General features: G+C 48.0%; 1 protein-coding gene across 1 annotated transcript in view; it reads left to right on the top strand.

The window, feature by feature from the left end:
* Positions 1–14,195: 14,195 nt before the first annotated feature.
* Positions 14,196–16,356, top strand: part of LOC115637082 (alpha-2-macroglobulin-like protein 1) — a 34,229-nt gene continuing 32,068 nt past the window's right edge. The window contains exons 1-2 of the mRNA XM_030537936.1: positions 14,196–14,268; positions 15,138–15,211. Coding sequence (XP_030393796.1) covers positions 14,266–14,268; positions 15,138–15,211 — 77 coding nt within the window. The 5' untranslated portion in view covers positions 14,196–14,265. The remainder of the gene's footprint in view (positions 14,269–15,137; positions 15,212–16,356) is intronic.

Genomic DNA, 16,356 nt, shown 5'->3' with positions numbered 1-16,356 from the left:
CCTTATGTCCCCTCCTGTAAGAGCTTGCCCATGGGATAAAGATGGCAGCTATGTCATGCAATGTAGTGCAGGGACTTGGCTCAGGGGTCTTGGGGAATGGGGTAGGGAGCTTTTCATGTATAGGACCGAGGGTCCAGTGAAACTCCTCACAGAAGCAACTAAATGTTTCCCTTGTCTTACCACAGTTCTCTCACTTTTGTGAATTTGCAGGTCTTAGTCAAATTCCTAGTTGTTCAAGTAGGCCCCTTCATTGGCAGTCCTTAGGAAAGAAACCAGTGGTGGAATGGGCTCCAAGAACTGGGCTCCTTTCTCATCTTTAGGCGATGTCTATACCAGATGAAAAAGCATTGCAATAAGTGGTTGCTAGGAATGTCTTGACTTTGTAAAGGCTGCACATCGCCTTGTGTCCACACACGTCAGCCATCTCAGGCATTTTACAAGTGTTGCTTCTACCAATTGGTTTTAGTGCCTGGGATCAGGTCTTCAGCTCAGATCAGGTTGAATTGGCACCCTCTACAATGGTCTCTTCCCAGTGCTGATGAGGAGCCACAATGGTTGCATCTGCCCCAGTTCAGCTGGCTCTCCTAAGACCTACATCTATCAAAATCACAGCCTCTGGATCAACAGTGGAATGAGAAGAATGCACCTGGACTCGCAAAGGAGCAAGGACAGGCTTGGGAGCAGAGCCAGGCTCTGTCTGTTCCCCACATCTGCTTTCCCTGATAAATGGTGCCACCTGTATAGAAGTTCTTGGAGCCCATTCCACCACTGGTTTCTTTCCTAAGGACTGCCAATGAAGGGGCCTACTTGAACAACTAGGAATTTGACTAAGACCTGCAAATTCACAAAAGTGAGAGAACTGTGGTAAGACAAGGGAAACATTTAGTTGCTTCTGTGAGGAGTTTCACTGGACCCTCGGTCCTATACATGAAAAGCTCCCTACCCCATTCCCCAAGACCCCTGAGCCAAGTCCCTGCACTACATTGCATGACATAGCTGCCATCTTTATCCCATGGGCAAGCTCTTACAGGAGGGGACATAAGGGACAATTCATCAATTCATATTTGATTGATCTGCACACATGGCTTTCCCATAACCACAGATCTCACATAGCGCACGGCCTAGTGCACTTGATCAATTCACCGATGCATCTACAGACAGCTGAGCCCCCACTATCCTTGTGCCACGTGCTCTCCGTCTGGGCAGAAGCTTTCCTTCTCCCATAGATTTCTGGACCTGGTTCTGGTTCCTCTTCATTAGTACTAGGGTTGGTCCCAAGGCACAACATACAGATTTGGATGTAGGTCTTCAGTATTCCCAAGTTCAAGGGTGTCCAGATCCCATGTTTTTGAGTTAGCCTGTTCTACCAGCTTCACAGGCTGGATCTAGATCAGAACTTCTGCAGAGTCTTCAGCTGTTTAATATCCAGCTCTGAATCTTGTGGCTCACTAGCTGGGAGGTTTGGTTCAGAGATGCTTGCAGCTGCTGAGGTGTTGGTCAGAATCTCTCAGATCAGCAAATTCAAGGTCTTTAAATCTCAAACAGGAAGGAGGATTTTTCCTCACAAGATATTCTCCAGCTGCAGGGGGGAGGCCCTTGCGGAATGAGCTCTTTTCTTCTGATGTTTTTGGATTTCGTCCTGGGCAGTGCAGAGGCAGCTGTGGAAATGGGAATGTAATGTGGGGGACAGGGGTTGGAATCACACCAATATGACAAAATGTGATTGGCAGCAAAAGTTTGGGTTTAAAGTTTAGGTATTCACAATCAAACTTGGGACAAAGGTTTCAGGGAGTGGGTGGCTGGTTTTTTAGTTTGCTTTGAGGTTTTTGGGCGAAGGTTACCAAACTTCAGCTGAGTTAGGCAGAAGAGTTGGGGCTTCCAGTCTGGGATTTGAGTAGGATGCTCAGTTCCAGTTGAGGGTTTAGAGTGTTGCCTGATTTTATGGGAGATTAACCCATATTATCTAAACAATATTATTGTAGGCATACCAATTAATCTGATCAGAAGCTAATAAGGTTCTTGTCTGAGAATCAAGCTCCACAGAATTTACAGGGACCCTTGGGCTGTGTGTAACCTTTCTGCCAGGTGGAGTCGGCAGCAACCAGGGCTGAGTTCAATATCTAAAGTTTCCTTTCCATCGATACAACACAGAACTGGCTTGAGTCCCCACCCAGTAACTGGGAAAATTACACACCACCCCCTAGGCACCTCTGAAAGGCAATACTTGCCCATTTGCAAGCACAGTCTGAGCATAGAAAATAAACTTTTAATGAACGGAGGGAAGTCACCCACCATTAATTAGGGAAAATACCATAAGCAGGATTCATAATCATAAAACTGGGAGCAGGACACCCACCCCAGCGTGCATGGGGCAGTGCCTTCCGCCTCATGTTTTTGAGTTCTACAACCAAAGGTTCCTTTTCTGTGCCCCTCTCTTCTCCTTCACTACACCCCATTCACAGTGATTGTCCTTGGTCAGTGAGGACCCAGGGTTCAGAGGTGCATCTGTGTATGTTCACCTCCCACCCGGAGGTGACCCCCTCATTTGGGACAGGTTAGTACAGTCCTGCTTCCCTTTATTCATACAATAATGACAACATTGGTAACAGCATTTCACTACCCCTGCATTCAGTACCACAGTGATTTGTAACCCAGCACCAGCTAAAGTTGATTACTTTGTGAAACACTGCTCTATCGGCTAGATATCTAAGCAGAGCAGAAGCAAACTGTATGTACATAAACATACCTAAAGTCTCTCCCCCTCCCAGCTAGCTGTCAGGGAAGAATACATTCATACCCTGCTTACAGATGTATGACAAGGAAACTCACACGGAGAACAAAAGGCAGATTTAAGCCTTTTATTGAGATAAATGGAACAGTAATGGACTAGTAAATAATAATCAAATAATCTACCAATTACTAAAGCAAGCGAGCAGGCTGGCCGTATAGGCTACGTGCGACTGTTCTAGTCTGGGGTTTAAAGTTTAGGGGTTCAGGTTGGACTGTTGGGCCAAGATTGCAGGGGAGGAGTTCAATTTTGATGAAGGTTTCTGAGTTGGTTTCAGGTTTCAGCCTCTTTGTGTGTGGGCTCAGCAGAGAACCAAGGATTAATGGGCCACAGAGGGTATGTCTACACTGCAATTTAAAAACCCACAACTGCCCAGGCCAGCTGACTCTGGCTTACAGGGCTCCGGCTGAGGGGATGTTTATTTGCGATGTAGATGTTTGGGCTCAGGCTGGAGCGTGGGCTCTAGGATCCTGCGATGTGGGAGGGTCATGATAAACAGGCCTTTAGCCTGAGAACCCAAGTCTGCTGGCACAGGCCAGCCACAGGTGTCTAATTGCAGTGCAGATAATAGACTGAACTCTCTAGCTCCAGGTCATGGAGAAGACTCTTTGGCAAGGGATGGCAGGTATGTGGGGAGTTTACACTGATGTTGCCTTCGTTTCAGGTGAAGGTTTCACTGTTCAGTCTGAGCTCTGGGGCCATCGTCTGAGTTTAGGGAGTGAGAACTGACATGTTCTCATTCACTCCAAACTCTCTCTCACTCGACCACTGGGTACTCTATCATGAAGACAAAGTTACTTTCACTTGAGGTGGCAAAGGGAGTGAGAAACATTTTCCAGCTTCTCTGTCTCTATAAAAGATCTTACGCTCTGAGGGATGGATGCTAACAGCCCCACTTTAAACCTTCCCCTTTGCCTGAGATCCAGGATTCTCCCATGAAAACCACCAGCATGGATCTGTCATAGGCCAATAAACAACAGCTGAGGAATGCCAGCTCCTGGCACAGGTGTCAGTGCCATGAACAGAGGGAGGCTGGGCCTGCAGCTGAGAGAACTCTCTGACCTGCATGTTCCTGCTCCTGCTGCTTTGTTTTCCCAGCATGTTCTCCACCCTTTACTTGGCTTTCTGAGCCAGTGCACTCAGTTACAGCAAAGTAAAGCAGGAGGAGCTCCAAAGAAATCAGGGACTGACTGAGTTACAGAAGTGGCACTGTGATCTCAGTGTAGCCAGACTGTCAGGGCTGGAGCCCAGCAGGGCCCTGTCAGTGTCATGTCTCTCTAGGAATGTTTTCAGTGATTTCCGTCATTGTGAATGTTGCTGGATTAACAGTCATGGGGAGGGAAGGGCCCCGTGCATCCCTGATAAAAACAATCTTTGTTAAACTGCGGCAAAGAAATATCAGTAATGAGAACAAAATACATACGTAAAAACTCTTGAAAGAACATTCTAGTTCCAAAAATTACAGTCAGCAAACCAGGAGAGTCAAAGTGCAGGGCACATTTCAATGTTTGTGATTAAAGTGGATGACTGGGAGGCAAGAGACCTACATCTTAACCCAGCTCTGCCCTGACTTTGGGTAAAAAGTGACTTTGAGAGAGTCACTTTTCTCCGCGCTATTGTTTCCCCATGTTAGAAGCGGAAATAATAACCACGAGGGGGTGGGGTGGCTATAAGTTATTCATGTTTGCAAAGTGTTTTGAGACCTGTGGATGGAAGGGGCCAGAGAAGGGCACATTGAGTGGTTCTGTAAGAGAGTAACAATGTTTGGGGCTAGAGGTGCCGGGTGAAGGGGAGGTGCATGTTGGGGACACACTAGTAGCATCAGCCACACTGTCCCCCAAGGGAAAGTTTCCCCCTAAATCTCTGGAGTGACAGTTGTTCTGGAGCCCAGTTCAATACCACGGCACCCAAGTCCATGCTTTTTCCCTTTATTTTCATTTTTTTTCAGACTCAGGAAAATTCCCAGATTAAAATGATCAAAAATAATCAGATCCCAAAAAATTAACCAGGAAAAGGCTACTGGGGTGAGAAGTGTTAGCTCAGCCTGCGCCTTGCCCTGCAATCCAACATGCACTTTGTGGACATCACCCACCCTGTGCCGATAACCCAGACCCTCACAGTTGGAGCTGTCGGGGCATCCCTTGTCCCTCAGCCCAGCAAGGACAGCTCAGGAATCCTGCTGAACTTGGGCAGGGTTTGTTGCTGGGAGCATGACTTCCATCCAACATCATCTTCCTCCCTGTGTGCTGGAACAGAGGAGAGAGGCAGATCACCCAGGAGCCATTTAGAGAGGAGAGTGACTCAGAGGTGATAAACAGACATATTCTGTGTTGCACCTCTTAGACATGCAGCACAGACCAAAGGAGAGGGGACAGAGGTGACTTTAAGCTGCTGTGGGCTACACAAACTCTGAGCCAGCCGGGAACCAGTGAAACACCTACCGTGTTTGTAAATTAGTAGGGCTGTGGTTAGTTGGCACCCTCTCCCCTTGCTGGCAGCCTCAGCTGAGAGGTCAAGGATTGAATCGATCATGTTTACTGAATACCTATCTTCATGCTAGAGGAGAATGCCTGGGTGAGGCACATATGTGAGGGTTAATAACATGAATGGGATTGTACCAGTGCTGTCTCTGGGGGCTGTGGAGAGATGCTGTAGAGGAATGTTTGCATAGTTATAATTACCAGATTGTGGACTGTGAAAGTTTATGAATGCTGCAGGTAGTATAAACTGTATGTGGATCCCAACATTAGTTTAAAAGTACATGAATACTTCACTGCTAGAGAAAAATAGCATATTAGAAAATCAATAATGCACCCCAGAATATCATGAATCTGTTTCTTAAAAATGATTTGTGTTGTTTCCACTTAATATTAAGCAGAACAAGGGAGTTCAGGGAGGAAGGGAAGATCGTGTGGATTTCCTCTTTGACAAAGTTGGCAAGATCTTTCACAGAGGGGGTAGAGGGTGGTGAAGTGGGAAGAAATAACAGGTATTGGAGGTTAGTAGGGTGGACGTTGTGGTGCAAAGGAAGGGCAAAGGAGACAAGGGTGGGATAAGCTCCATGTGCCATCATAAGGATGTGTTGAGGGTCTGAGAGAATTAAAATTGCTTTGGTTGCTTAGTGACTTTGACTCTGCACTTTTAGACTCTCAGATATTTGTTTGGCTCTTAAAAAATAGGAATAATTTGCCTTTCGCCGGCGTATTCCATCTTTACAAACACAATGCACTTGATGGGTTAGCTCAATGTTGCTACCCCCACTTTAACCATAGAGAAACTAAAGCACAGAGATGTGAACTGATTTGCCAACATCCTCAGACTCCCAGTCTTGAACTTGGACCATAAAATGGTGCCCTTCATATTTACATACAACCTCCACTTTGAATCTCCTCTTCTTCTGCCTTTTCATTTTTAAATTAAAATGTGCATTCAGGAGTTTATGTGTATTTAGTTTGCTCACATTCATGATAGGGATTTGCAGCCTTCACTCCCCGGGGCTGTCTAATCCAGCAACTTTCAGAGGGAAGAAATCTGCTAAACACATTCATAGAAAGAAATGACACAGACATGAGCCACGTGCATCCTTGCTCGTTTCCATCCAGTTCTGAGTCTCCAGCCACATTGAGATCTTAGGCCAGGTCTACAGTAAAAAGTTAGGTCAGCCCAGCTACATCACTGAGGCTTGTAGTTAAGCCAACCTAATCCCCAGTGTAGATAGCGCTAGCTTGACAGGAGAATTCTTCCATTGACCTAGCTACCAACTCTCAGGGAGCTGGATTACCTATGCTGATGGGGGAACCGCTCCTATATTGGCTACACTGAAGTTTTCAGTCAGTCAGTGACTTCACTGGACCACCTCCAGATTTACACGGCTGTAACTGAGACCTGTACTTGGTCACTGGCTCAGAACACTGGGTAGAGACTGAGTAGAGAACACAGCTGGACAAACAAAGCAGCGGGAGCAGGAATGGGCAGGTCAGAGAGCTCTCGCAGGTGCAGGCCCAGCCTCACCGTATTCATGGTACTCGCACCTGTGCTGGCACCTGGTGCTCCCCATGAGCTGTCATTTATTAGCTCATTGCAGATCCACACGGACAGCTTTCATGGGAGAATCATGGATCTCAGGCAAAGGGGAAGGTTTAAAGTGGGTCCAACATGCCCGGCACTCAGAATACAAAGGGTCCCTTTTCTATGAAGAGATGGAATCTGGAGAATATGTCCTCCCCAAGAGAAAGTAACTTTGTCGTCATGATGTAGTGCCTATGGATGCAAAGAGAAATGGTTTGGACTGAATGAGAATGAGCCTCAGCCTTCACCCCTAACCCCAGACAGCAGATCCAGAGCTCAGACTCTACAGTGAAATCTTCACCCAGAACAAAGGCAGCATCAGTGCAAACTCTTCTCCACCCCATGTGCTACCCCTTGCCAATGTGTCTCAGCCCTACCCCAGAGCAGCCCAACACTAGGGACTACAGGGGAGTTCAACCTCCACAGGCCAGCTTGGGAGGAAAACCTTGGTTCTTGCCTGAGCTTTCCAAGCCTCTGACTCTGCAAACCCAAGAGATCTCCACTGGCCCACCAACCATTGGTCGATTCCAAACACATGGAAGTTCTGGAGTTCGGAGTTCAGACCTGACTCCCAAACTACAGCTGGCTCCTGTCTGAATACTGGGCTGAACCAAAACAAGGGACTGGCCATCCCTGACTTTGAGAGTTTTAAAGGTCCAAATGTGTGGTAGTATTAATGAACGGGAATTGGCCCCAGTTCCACAGCCCAGTAAGACAGCTGTAGGCATCAGGGCAAGAGCAAGTGGCTAAGGGACAAGCGGACAGCTGTGGATGCAGTAAGATCAGAGGGAACCATGGTGTCCAGCTGATATTTAAATATCCCTTTTTACCTGTGGTTTTGCAGTGGGAATCCCTGACACTGGTCTATCTCCAACAAGTAAGTAAAGGCTGGGAGCAGCTGGTGAGAGTTGCCAGTGCTGGTGTCGGTGCCACCTAAGGCCCATGCAGGGAACAGAGTGGATTGCCTCTGTTCCCAAGACAGTTCTCTTCCCTGCTGCTTTGTTTGTCCAGTTGTGTTCTCTCCACTTCTCTATTGACCCAGAGGCAGAGTCTCTGCTGGAGAGTCCACAGAAGGCCAGGCCTCATTCCAGCTTCCCAAACATCTTTTCTTTATAACTTTTTTTCTCTCACTTTCATGAGTGAATTTTAGCAGCTGGTGGATCAACAGCCACTAGAGACCAAAGTATTCAGTGTATTCGCAGAACAAGTTCAGCATGGACAAACTTCTCCACCCAACACCCACACTGCCAAGCAATGTGACTCACTCTGATCTACAGGGATCACCTACCTTGGATGCGTCTGGGCAAGGGAAACATGGCTGGGATGCCAGGACACTGCTGGCATGTGCTGTTTGGTGGGTTCGCTTGTTCTTGTACGTTTCAGTGCACTGTGCGCAGCACTGGAGTTTTTTACAGAACTGGTTGTGTGCATCCACGCACAGTAGTGCCTTTCAGCTTTGGCTGCTTCAGGGTGTTCTCAGACTCCTGGAGCACCTATTCCATTGTGCCCAGTGCTGTTAGAAGCAGCTTTCGAGGAACTTTTCCACTGCAAAGCACTGCGTTGTGTGATGGAGTCTGGAGGATCAGCTGCCCCTGGACACTGGTAACCCTTATGAATTCCCACCAAAGCTGAGTACTAACAATTTTAGATGACACCAGTTCAGTTGGACCTGAGCACAGACCTTCATCCCAGGCATTGCAAACAATTGGCACAACCAGTGCTGGCAAAATGTCTGGCTCTGCTGTGGTGTGTGGACTCCAGGCGCTGTGCAGGCACTGCAGGCTTAAGGCAGCCCAAGCACTGGTTTGCTGCAATGCTTTTTCGCTGATGGGGGGGCCCTACAGCTAAGAAGGTTGTTTGTTCTTTTTGGCCCACTCAACCACTGGCTTCTCTACTGAGCTGTCAACAAGGGGGCAAGGCAGAGCTGCTTGTGATGCTGGCTTTCCTTTGTGGCACTAGGATATGGACTGGGACTCACTGTATCATTTCACAGACAAGCGGTTTGCTGGGAACTGCTACAGTTCTAAGTCCAAAGGGACCCCAAGAATGCCTAGGGCAGTGGTTCTCAAACTGTTGTACTGGTGACCCCTTTCATACAGCAAGCCTCTGAGTGCGACTCCCCCTTATAAATTAAAAACACTTTTTTATATTTAACACTATTATAAATGCTAGAGGCAAAGTGGGGTTTGGGGTGGAGGCTGACAGCTCGTGACCTCCCCCGTGTAATAACCTCACGACCCCCTTAGGAGTCCTGACCCCAAGTCTGAAAACCCCTAGCCTAGGGGAAGGGCTCCATATCTCATATCCAGATCCCCCTGCCTGAATTGCATGGCATAACTGCCTTCTTTGCTCCAAGGAGGAGCCCTCCCAGGAGACAATACAATGGGCAATTCATTTCCAGCCAGAACAAAGGGATACAAGTGACAGGTGATCAGGACCAGGCCCGGGTCACTGAGCAGCAACATTCAAGCTGTTTATCCAGGAAAAGCATTTGGTCAACTGTCTCTGTGGGGACTTTGGAGGGGGACACCATGTACTGATTGGCGGACAGACTACAGGAGGCTGTCATTGGCTAAGGGACATTCCATATGGTACACCCCCCTTGCTGCTGAGGAGTATAATCGTGGGAAGGAGACTGAGGGAGAGAAGGGGGGGAGACAAAGCCCCCTCCCATTGCTTTGCTCAGGCTGCCCCCCAAGAAATTACCCAGCAGCAACTTCAGAGACCTTGGAGGAAGAGGAATATTTCAGCCTCTGCTCCCCACACACACACACAGTCTCCTGGGAGGATGTGGACAGCCATCACCTTAAGCTGCTTGCTGCACTTCACGGCCACTTCACCCATACTGTGAGTGATGCCAAAACTCCATTTCAATCCCAGTCATCGGGGAACAACTTAAACAGATGGACCATTTCCCCATCTAGTCTGCTACCATGTCTTCTGCCACAGCGGGTCAGACCAATGGGCCATTGAGTCTGAGATCCCACTTTCCAGACTAGATCAGATCATTTGTCCTTCAGCTCACACATCCTGCCTCCTGCGCTCCCATGGAGCCTGGCATCCTGCCCTTGTCACACTAGGGCACATCTTTGGGCCATCTAGATTGCAGCCATCTGACGCTACAGGTATCTGGAGGGTATAAACACCAAGGAGGGAGAGGAGTTGTTTAGAGGAGCTCAAGAAAAGGAAGAAAGGAGTCAAAACAAGAAACTGAACATGGAGACATCTCCAGCCTGAATCAGCGGGAAACATTTCCTATGAGTGAGGGGTCAACTAATCCCCTCTGTGGGATCCCCATTGCTTTTGACATTTACACTATGTCAAAGCGCATTCTTGAAAGGGACTGTCCTGCCTGGGGCTGCTGGGCAGTGTGTGTGTATAGGGGTGTGTGTACAGGGGTGCCCATTCCTCTTGCTGAATCCTCACTTTGATTCACTGCTGTGCTGTTTCCTCCCTGCTGCAGACATTACGTGGTGGTGATCCCTGCAGATCTCCACTACCCGTCATCCCAGGCCGCCTGCGTGCATATCAGCTATAACGCGGGGAAGCTCTATGCGACCTTGCTGCTGGAGCGCTCTGGGGGACAGGATGTCTTGTTGCGAAAAGAGATCACAAAGGAGAAGACCTTTGAGTGTGGCAAGTTCCAGGTGAGCCTCCCTCTGCCAATGCTCTTACTCCTCCATTTCCCTCTCTTCAAGGATCTTAGCACAGGGAATGGTGTTGTCTTGGTAGCCCTTTCAGGCTGTACCCTGGAGTTATCCCCAGGTCAGGTACAGGATGGATACGTTTCCCACGCTGACCACCACCACTAAAGTTCCTCACCCTGCCCTGGAAGGACCCATTGCAGTGGGAAGCAGGACAGGTCTGTCTCCATGCTCCTATTGCGTCCCTGGCCTCTTTCCTGAGAGAACCAATGAGGAGGCCAGTTAGTGCCAAAGCATGATGGTGCTTAGTGTGGTGTGGGGACTGAGACCCAGCAGTCCAGTTCACACAGAGGCCGCTGACAGCAGCCAGAGAATGTGTGTGCATGTTATGTACAAGCTGCATTGTCACGGCTTATTCCCAGGAAGAGAGAATCTACAAAAGAGCTAGGACTTAGCTGTGGTTTCTTTATTGAGGCTGCTGGACACAGGCAGACCCTGTGGCTCTCTCTGGTTCTCCCACTGACTGACATGGTCTGGGCTGCCTGCTAGCACCACACTAAAGACCTAGCATCATGGAAGTGGCTGCTGATTACACTGCAGCCCTCTCTCCCCCCTATGCTTCCTTGCTAACTTCTCCCACCTTTCTGTCCCCTTAGACCTTTGCCCACCTTCCCCCATTATGTGCTAGGGCTCAGAGGCATCACTTGCCTCCTTTTCCCTGCCACTGCAGTCTCCTGGCCAGTAAGGAAATGGATGAAGCCCATGGCTGGTGGTTCCTAGCTAAATCTGCATCTGGAGAATGGATACTTTTCAATACATGCCACTGGGTGATGGGGTGGGGGTGGGGGTTTCCACTGTTCTCCTTTCCCCTCCCCCGCTCCTAGCCGGGACCCCAGGGAGTTAACCTAGGGGCTGATCACTCTCTTCATATTCAGGTTGTGCTTCCAGCTAACAGCACCGAGGAGGTTGCCCGCATCAAACTGTTCATCACTGGCCGCAGGATTGATATTCACGAGGAGAAGAAGGTTCTGATCCGTCGAGTCAACAGCGGCACCTTCATCCAGACAGACAAGCCCATTTACAAACCAGGACAGACAGGTGAGAGCTCCCGCTGGGAGCAAGTAGTGCCCATATGTGTGGCTGTTCACTCACATATACTTTCCCCTGTACACAGCCTGGGGCAGATCCTCTTGAGAAGGGGGGTCTGGGTGGTTTTCAAACACTGTTCCACTCTTTTCTCTAACCTTGGGGGTCATTTCAGCCTTCAGCATATGTTGGAATTGCCTCTAGGTTGTTTTAACTTGGGCTGGCTTGAACAGACCAGTAAGGATATGACATTCCAGGGTGCAGTCCAGAGCAGAAAGGGGCTGTGTCCTGCAACCTAAGGCGCCTCACAATGCTTTGCTTCTGTAGCTCCCAACAAACAAGTTGTTAGTTTTCAAATGATACCTCCCAAGGCATATTTTGTACAAAGATTATTACACTGGTGCATAGAGTGTGAATACACTGGTGTGTTCCGTCACAAAGGGCCATTCCACTAGTCTAGGAACACCAGAGCACAAATGTGCTCTAGGCCTTTATCCAGCCTGAGCCTCTCCCCAATGTGCCACTACACCACCAGCCACAGCCACTTTACCCCACCCAGGGAGTCCCCTACCATAGCTGCCCTGTGTACAGCCTAGTCTATGTGTGAGCCTCACTGCCCTCTATTGGATGGAGTGCAAACTGCTCAGCAGTATGTCATAGGCCCCTTACAGGTAACAGTCAATGGAGATTCTGCTTTAGTTCAAGTGGACAGAGCCAGGGCTCTTGGAGCAGGAGGATCTGAGTTATATCCTTGCTGCTGCTGTGAAGTTCTGAATGGCTACAGTGTGTAGCATTTGTGATGATTGTGAAACTCCAGGAGGCCACACATCAAGTGTCAGTAGGTGAATGTGCTGGGAATGTACATGTGAATGTTTGTGTGTGCACTGGTGACGTAATCAATACTACTCACAAATGGATACCCCGTTTGTGTACAAGGTAGGGGCAAAGGTAAATAAGGACTGGGATAGCAGCGAAGGCTGCAAGGCAGGATTGATGAGCACCGGCAGAGCTGTGTGGGGTGCCCAGGACAGGAATAGCAGGGCAGCTGCAGGGCAGGACTGATGTAAATAGCTGATGGGTCTCCATCTTCTAAATTATCTCCATTTTCTTTTCCCCTCTCAGTGAAATTTAGAATCGTGACCCTGAATGAAGATTTCAGTCCACTCAATGACACGGTGAGACATGTATGAAAGGATATGAAGGAGTCTTCCCTGTTTCAGTTCCCTTTTGTTTTACTCTCCCCCATCCTTGTCAAAGTTCTGCCTCTTCTTTAGCTCCCAAATACATACACGGGCCTTGTTTGTCAAGTGTCTGAAGAAGAGTAACACACAGAATAATAACTGGTAATTCAGTGTTAAAGGCAGATGGGAATGGTGTCCAGTTGCTGTGCATGGAGCCCTGCCTTTGTCAGTAACATGGCCGTCCAACACAGAAATGTTGTAAATGTCGATTCCTTATTGAGAGTCTATCAGCTCTTTCTGCTGGCTGTGCATGTGCAGCCTCCACTCTAGGGTTGACACAGGAAAACTGGTTTGTTAGGAGTGTACCACTGCCTGCTTTTGGATGTTCTGTGAGGAGTAGATTGTTTGTAGTGAGGGCTCCCTCAAGCTCGAATTTACCTGGGACTCTTCTAAGGTATGGCCATTCCATAGCAGAGTTTGAGCTAGTGTCAGACAGGGAGGGGTTCCCTATGTGGGGACTATTGGAGAAGAATCTAGTTGCAAACATGGGGTGATTACCAACCTGGCTTTTACACCCTTCCTCTCGCCAGGCCTCATTGTAATGGGCTGTGCCACAATTTCTCTGGTGATCCTTATGCAATTAGTATTGTTTGTCAGGGATCTCAGCTCCCAGGTCATTCATCAAACTGCTCTCCTTGAGAAGCTTTGTGTTTCTAATGCATTGTTTACAGTGCTGAGAGTGCGTTTCTCTCTTCTAATGTTGCTGCCTCTTTTTTCCCCAGTACCCGCTGGTGTTCCTTCAGGTGAGTGCCACACACACACAAAAAATGATATTTTTTGATGCAGGTTGCAATAATTTGTTTACATTCTTGACTGTAAAAATGCCACAGGTCTATGTTTTGAATTTTAGAAGTTAATGGTTCTAGAAAATAGATGTTTTCAGGGCTTCCCTCTGTACTCTAGAGACTTTGAATCAAGTTCTGCTCTATTACACCAGTGCAAATCTGAGTTTCTAGAGATTCACACCAGTATGAATGAGTATTCACTTTGGACCTTTATAATTACAGTTTAGAATTTTAAGAGATCTTTTCTCTAGATCAAAGCATCACTGGTCTTAGAAGCTACAACTGTGTAGTCTTCAGGATTTCTAGAATATCTAGGCCATATGAAGCCCAAGAGACAATTGATTCTAGAAGCTTTAGAATTTGGGTTCTAGAGCCAAGGCCAGTTTAGAACCTGTTAGGTAATATCATCTAGAACCCTTGAAATAGCTGGATGTTGTGGATTCTGGATCATTTAGACGCTGGAACAATTAATTATGCCTCTCTGCTGTGGGTGCAGGACCCTAACAATAACCGGATTGGCCAATGGCTGGATGTGGCTCCACAGGAAGGCATTGCAGATCTGTATTTCCAGTTAGCTGCTGAGCCCCCATTGGGGACGTACATCATCAGCGTGGCCAAAGAGAAAGCGCACAGCAGCTTCTCCGTGGAGGAGTATGGTATGCCTGGGGAGAAAGACAGCTAGCTATAGGACAGGGGAAATTTAATCTGTGGGAGACAGATCACACCTGGGGAGAGGAACTGCATCTTGATATGAGAACTCTCCTGTGGATGGATGGGGAAGTGCTTTCTAGGAGGGAAGGTAGTCACCTCTGATAAGGAAGGGAATCAGATCTGGTCTGATCTGAGAAGATATCCCTGGATATTGCTAAGGAAGGAGATGATTTTCTGACCTCCAGCTTAGTGTAGACAAAGAGAGCTGTGTGTACACACCAGTCTGGTTAGGTACAGACTGTAGAGGCTATGACAGGACAATAGCAGCACTGGAGCTTTCTGTCACAGCTGGCTGATCTCCAAAGCTGACTGTACCAAGGATGTTAAGGGGAGATTTTCAAAAGAGCCCAAGTGACACAGGAGAACGTTGACTTTCAATAGGACCTATGCTCCTAAATCATGTGAGTGAATTGGTTATTTCTAGGGGGCAAAGTTGAATTTGTATACTCCCCTTCTGAAAACTGCTGGAGAAGGGGTTCATAGCTAGTGTTTTCTGCCTGGTCACTATAGAGGGGCAACAGGAGCACATTGACAGCTATGGCAGCCTCTTTCCCTTTCCACTCATTACAAACAGCTGTCATAAGGTGAGGGACATTAACAGACAAATTCACTGTTATTTGGGCCCCTACAGAGCCACAGATCCAACACCAACAGGGAGCATCAGGCAGTAGTGGAACTATACGTACATTTCATAAAAGAAAAAAAATGGGACCCCCAACTCTACTACGGTCCAGCCCATATTCATTCTCTTCACGGCCTACTCCTCACCAGGGTGTAACTCTTCCCTCCATTCTCTCTGGTTCTTTCCTTCCAGTGCTGCCAAAATTTGAAGTGGTTTTTGAGGAGCCAACTCAGATTTATGCTTTGGATAAAACGTTTTCACTCCAAGTATGTGGCAGGTGAGGTGGCTGATCTAGAGGGGGAGGGAGCTGCTAATACACTCCAGCCTGGAATGAGCAACCGCCTCACCCCCATCTATTAGGGGAACCTCAATGGGAGAATTTAACCTAGCGACTGTAAATATATTTCACCATGTCTCAATTATATTAGGCCAAGCTCATTCTTGGCCACCCTTTGACATCTTTAAATAGCTAGAAAAATCACTCTAATTATTAATTGTCTCTCATTGCTCTAGATCCCTTCAGCCTAAAGGATCTCTGAGCTCTTGACAGAGTGCATATGCAGGGATCACCCAAGCACTGAAATACAGCCAGTTCTGGGGTGGAGCACAGCAGATATTCTGTGCTAGTCACACTACAGAACAAGACAATGAGAGGGGAAAGAAAGAACAGTTTCACCAGATGATACTGGAGAGGAAATTCTAGAGAGGAGAATGGGATGGCTCCAGATGGAATTTGGCCAGGACATGTGGATTACAGCTTGATGAAGAAGAGCAGCCCCTCACTGATCAGCCTCATCAGACCCTGCAGTATCACACCTCTACTATCTCTCAGGGCACTAGAGTTAGGACTAGTCTACACTGGCAATGCTAAAGCACTGCTGTGGCAGTGCTTTGACGTGAATTGTGTGGTTGTGGCAGAGTGCTGAGAGAGAGCTCTAAAAACCCCACCTCCACGAGGTGCGTAGCTCCCAGCGCTGGTGCACTGTCTACACTGGTGCTTTACAGCGCTGAAACCTGCAGCACTCAGGGGACTGTTTTTTCACACCCTTGAGTGAGAAAGTTGCTGCACTGTAAATTGCCAGTGTAGATAAGCCCTTAGTACAGACTCAAAGGGTAGAGTGCTGCTGAACATCACTTACACCACTTCACACCTTGCAGCACAGGTTCCCCTAGCACTGTGTGCTCAGATACTATAGTGATGGGTGCAGGGTAAGAGCTTACACAGATAGATAAAGAGAGAGGTGCTGGGACATTGATTCAGAGGGAAGAGTCTGAGAAGACTTAACAAAACCAGCAACTTGGAGGTCGTCCATCCAAGTACTGACCAGGCCAGCCTGCTTAGTGCCTGAGATTGGACAAGATTGTTCTCGTTGCTTCTACAGCTGCATCTACCTTGATACGCTGAGAATAT

The sequence above is a fragment of the Gopherus evgoodei genome, chromosome 1 (genome assembly GCF_007399415.2).
Source record: "Gopherus evgoodei ecotype Sinaloan lineage chromosome 1, rGopEvg1_v1.p, whole genome shotgun sequence".
In the NCBI taxonomy this organism is placed as follows: Eukaryota; Metazoa; Chordata; order Testudines; family Testudinidae; genus Gopherus; species Gopherus evgoodei.
This window is presented reverse-complemented; position numbering and strand designations above follow the sequence as displayed.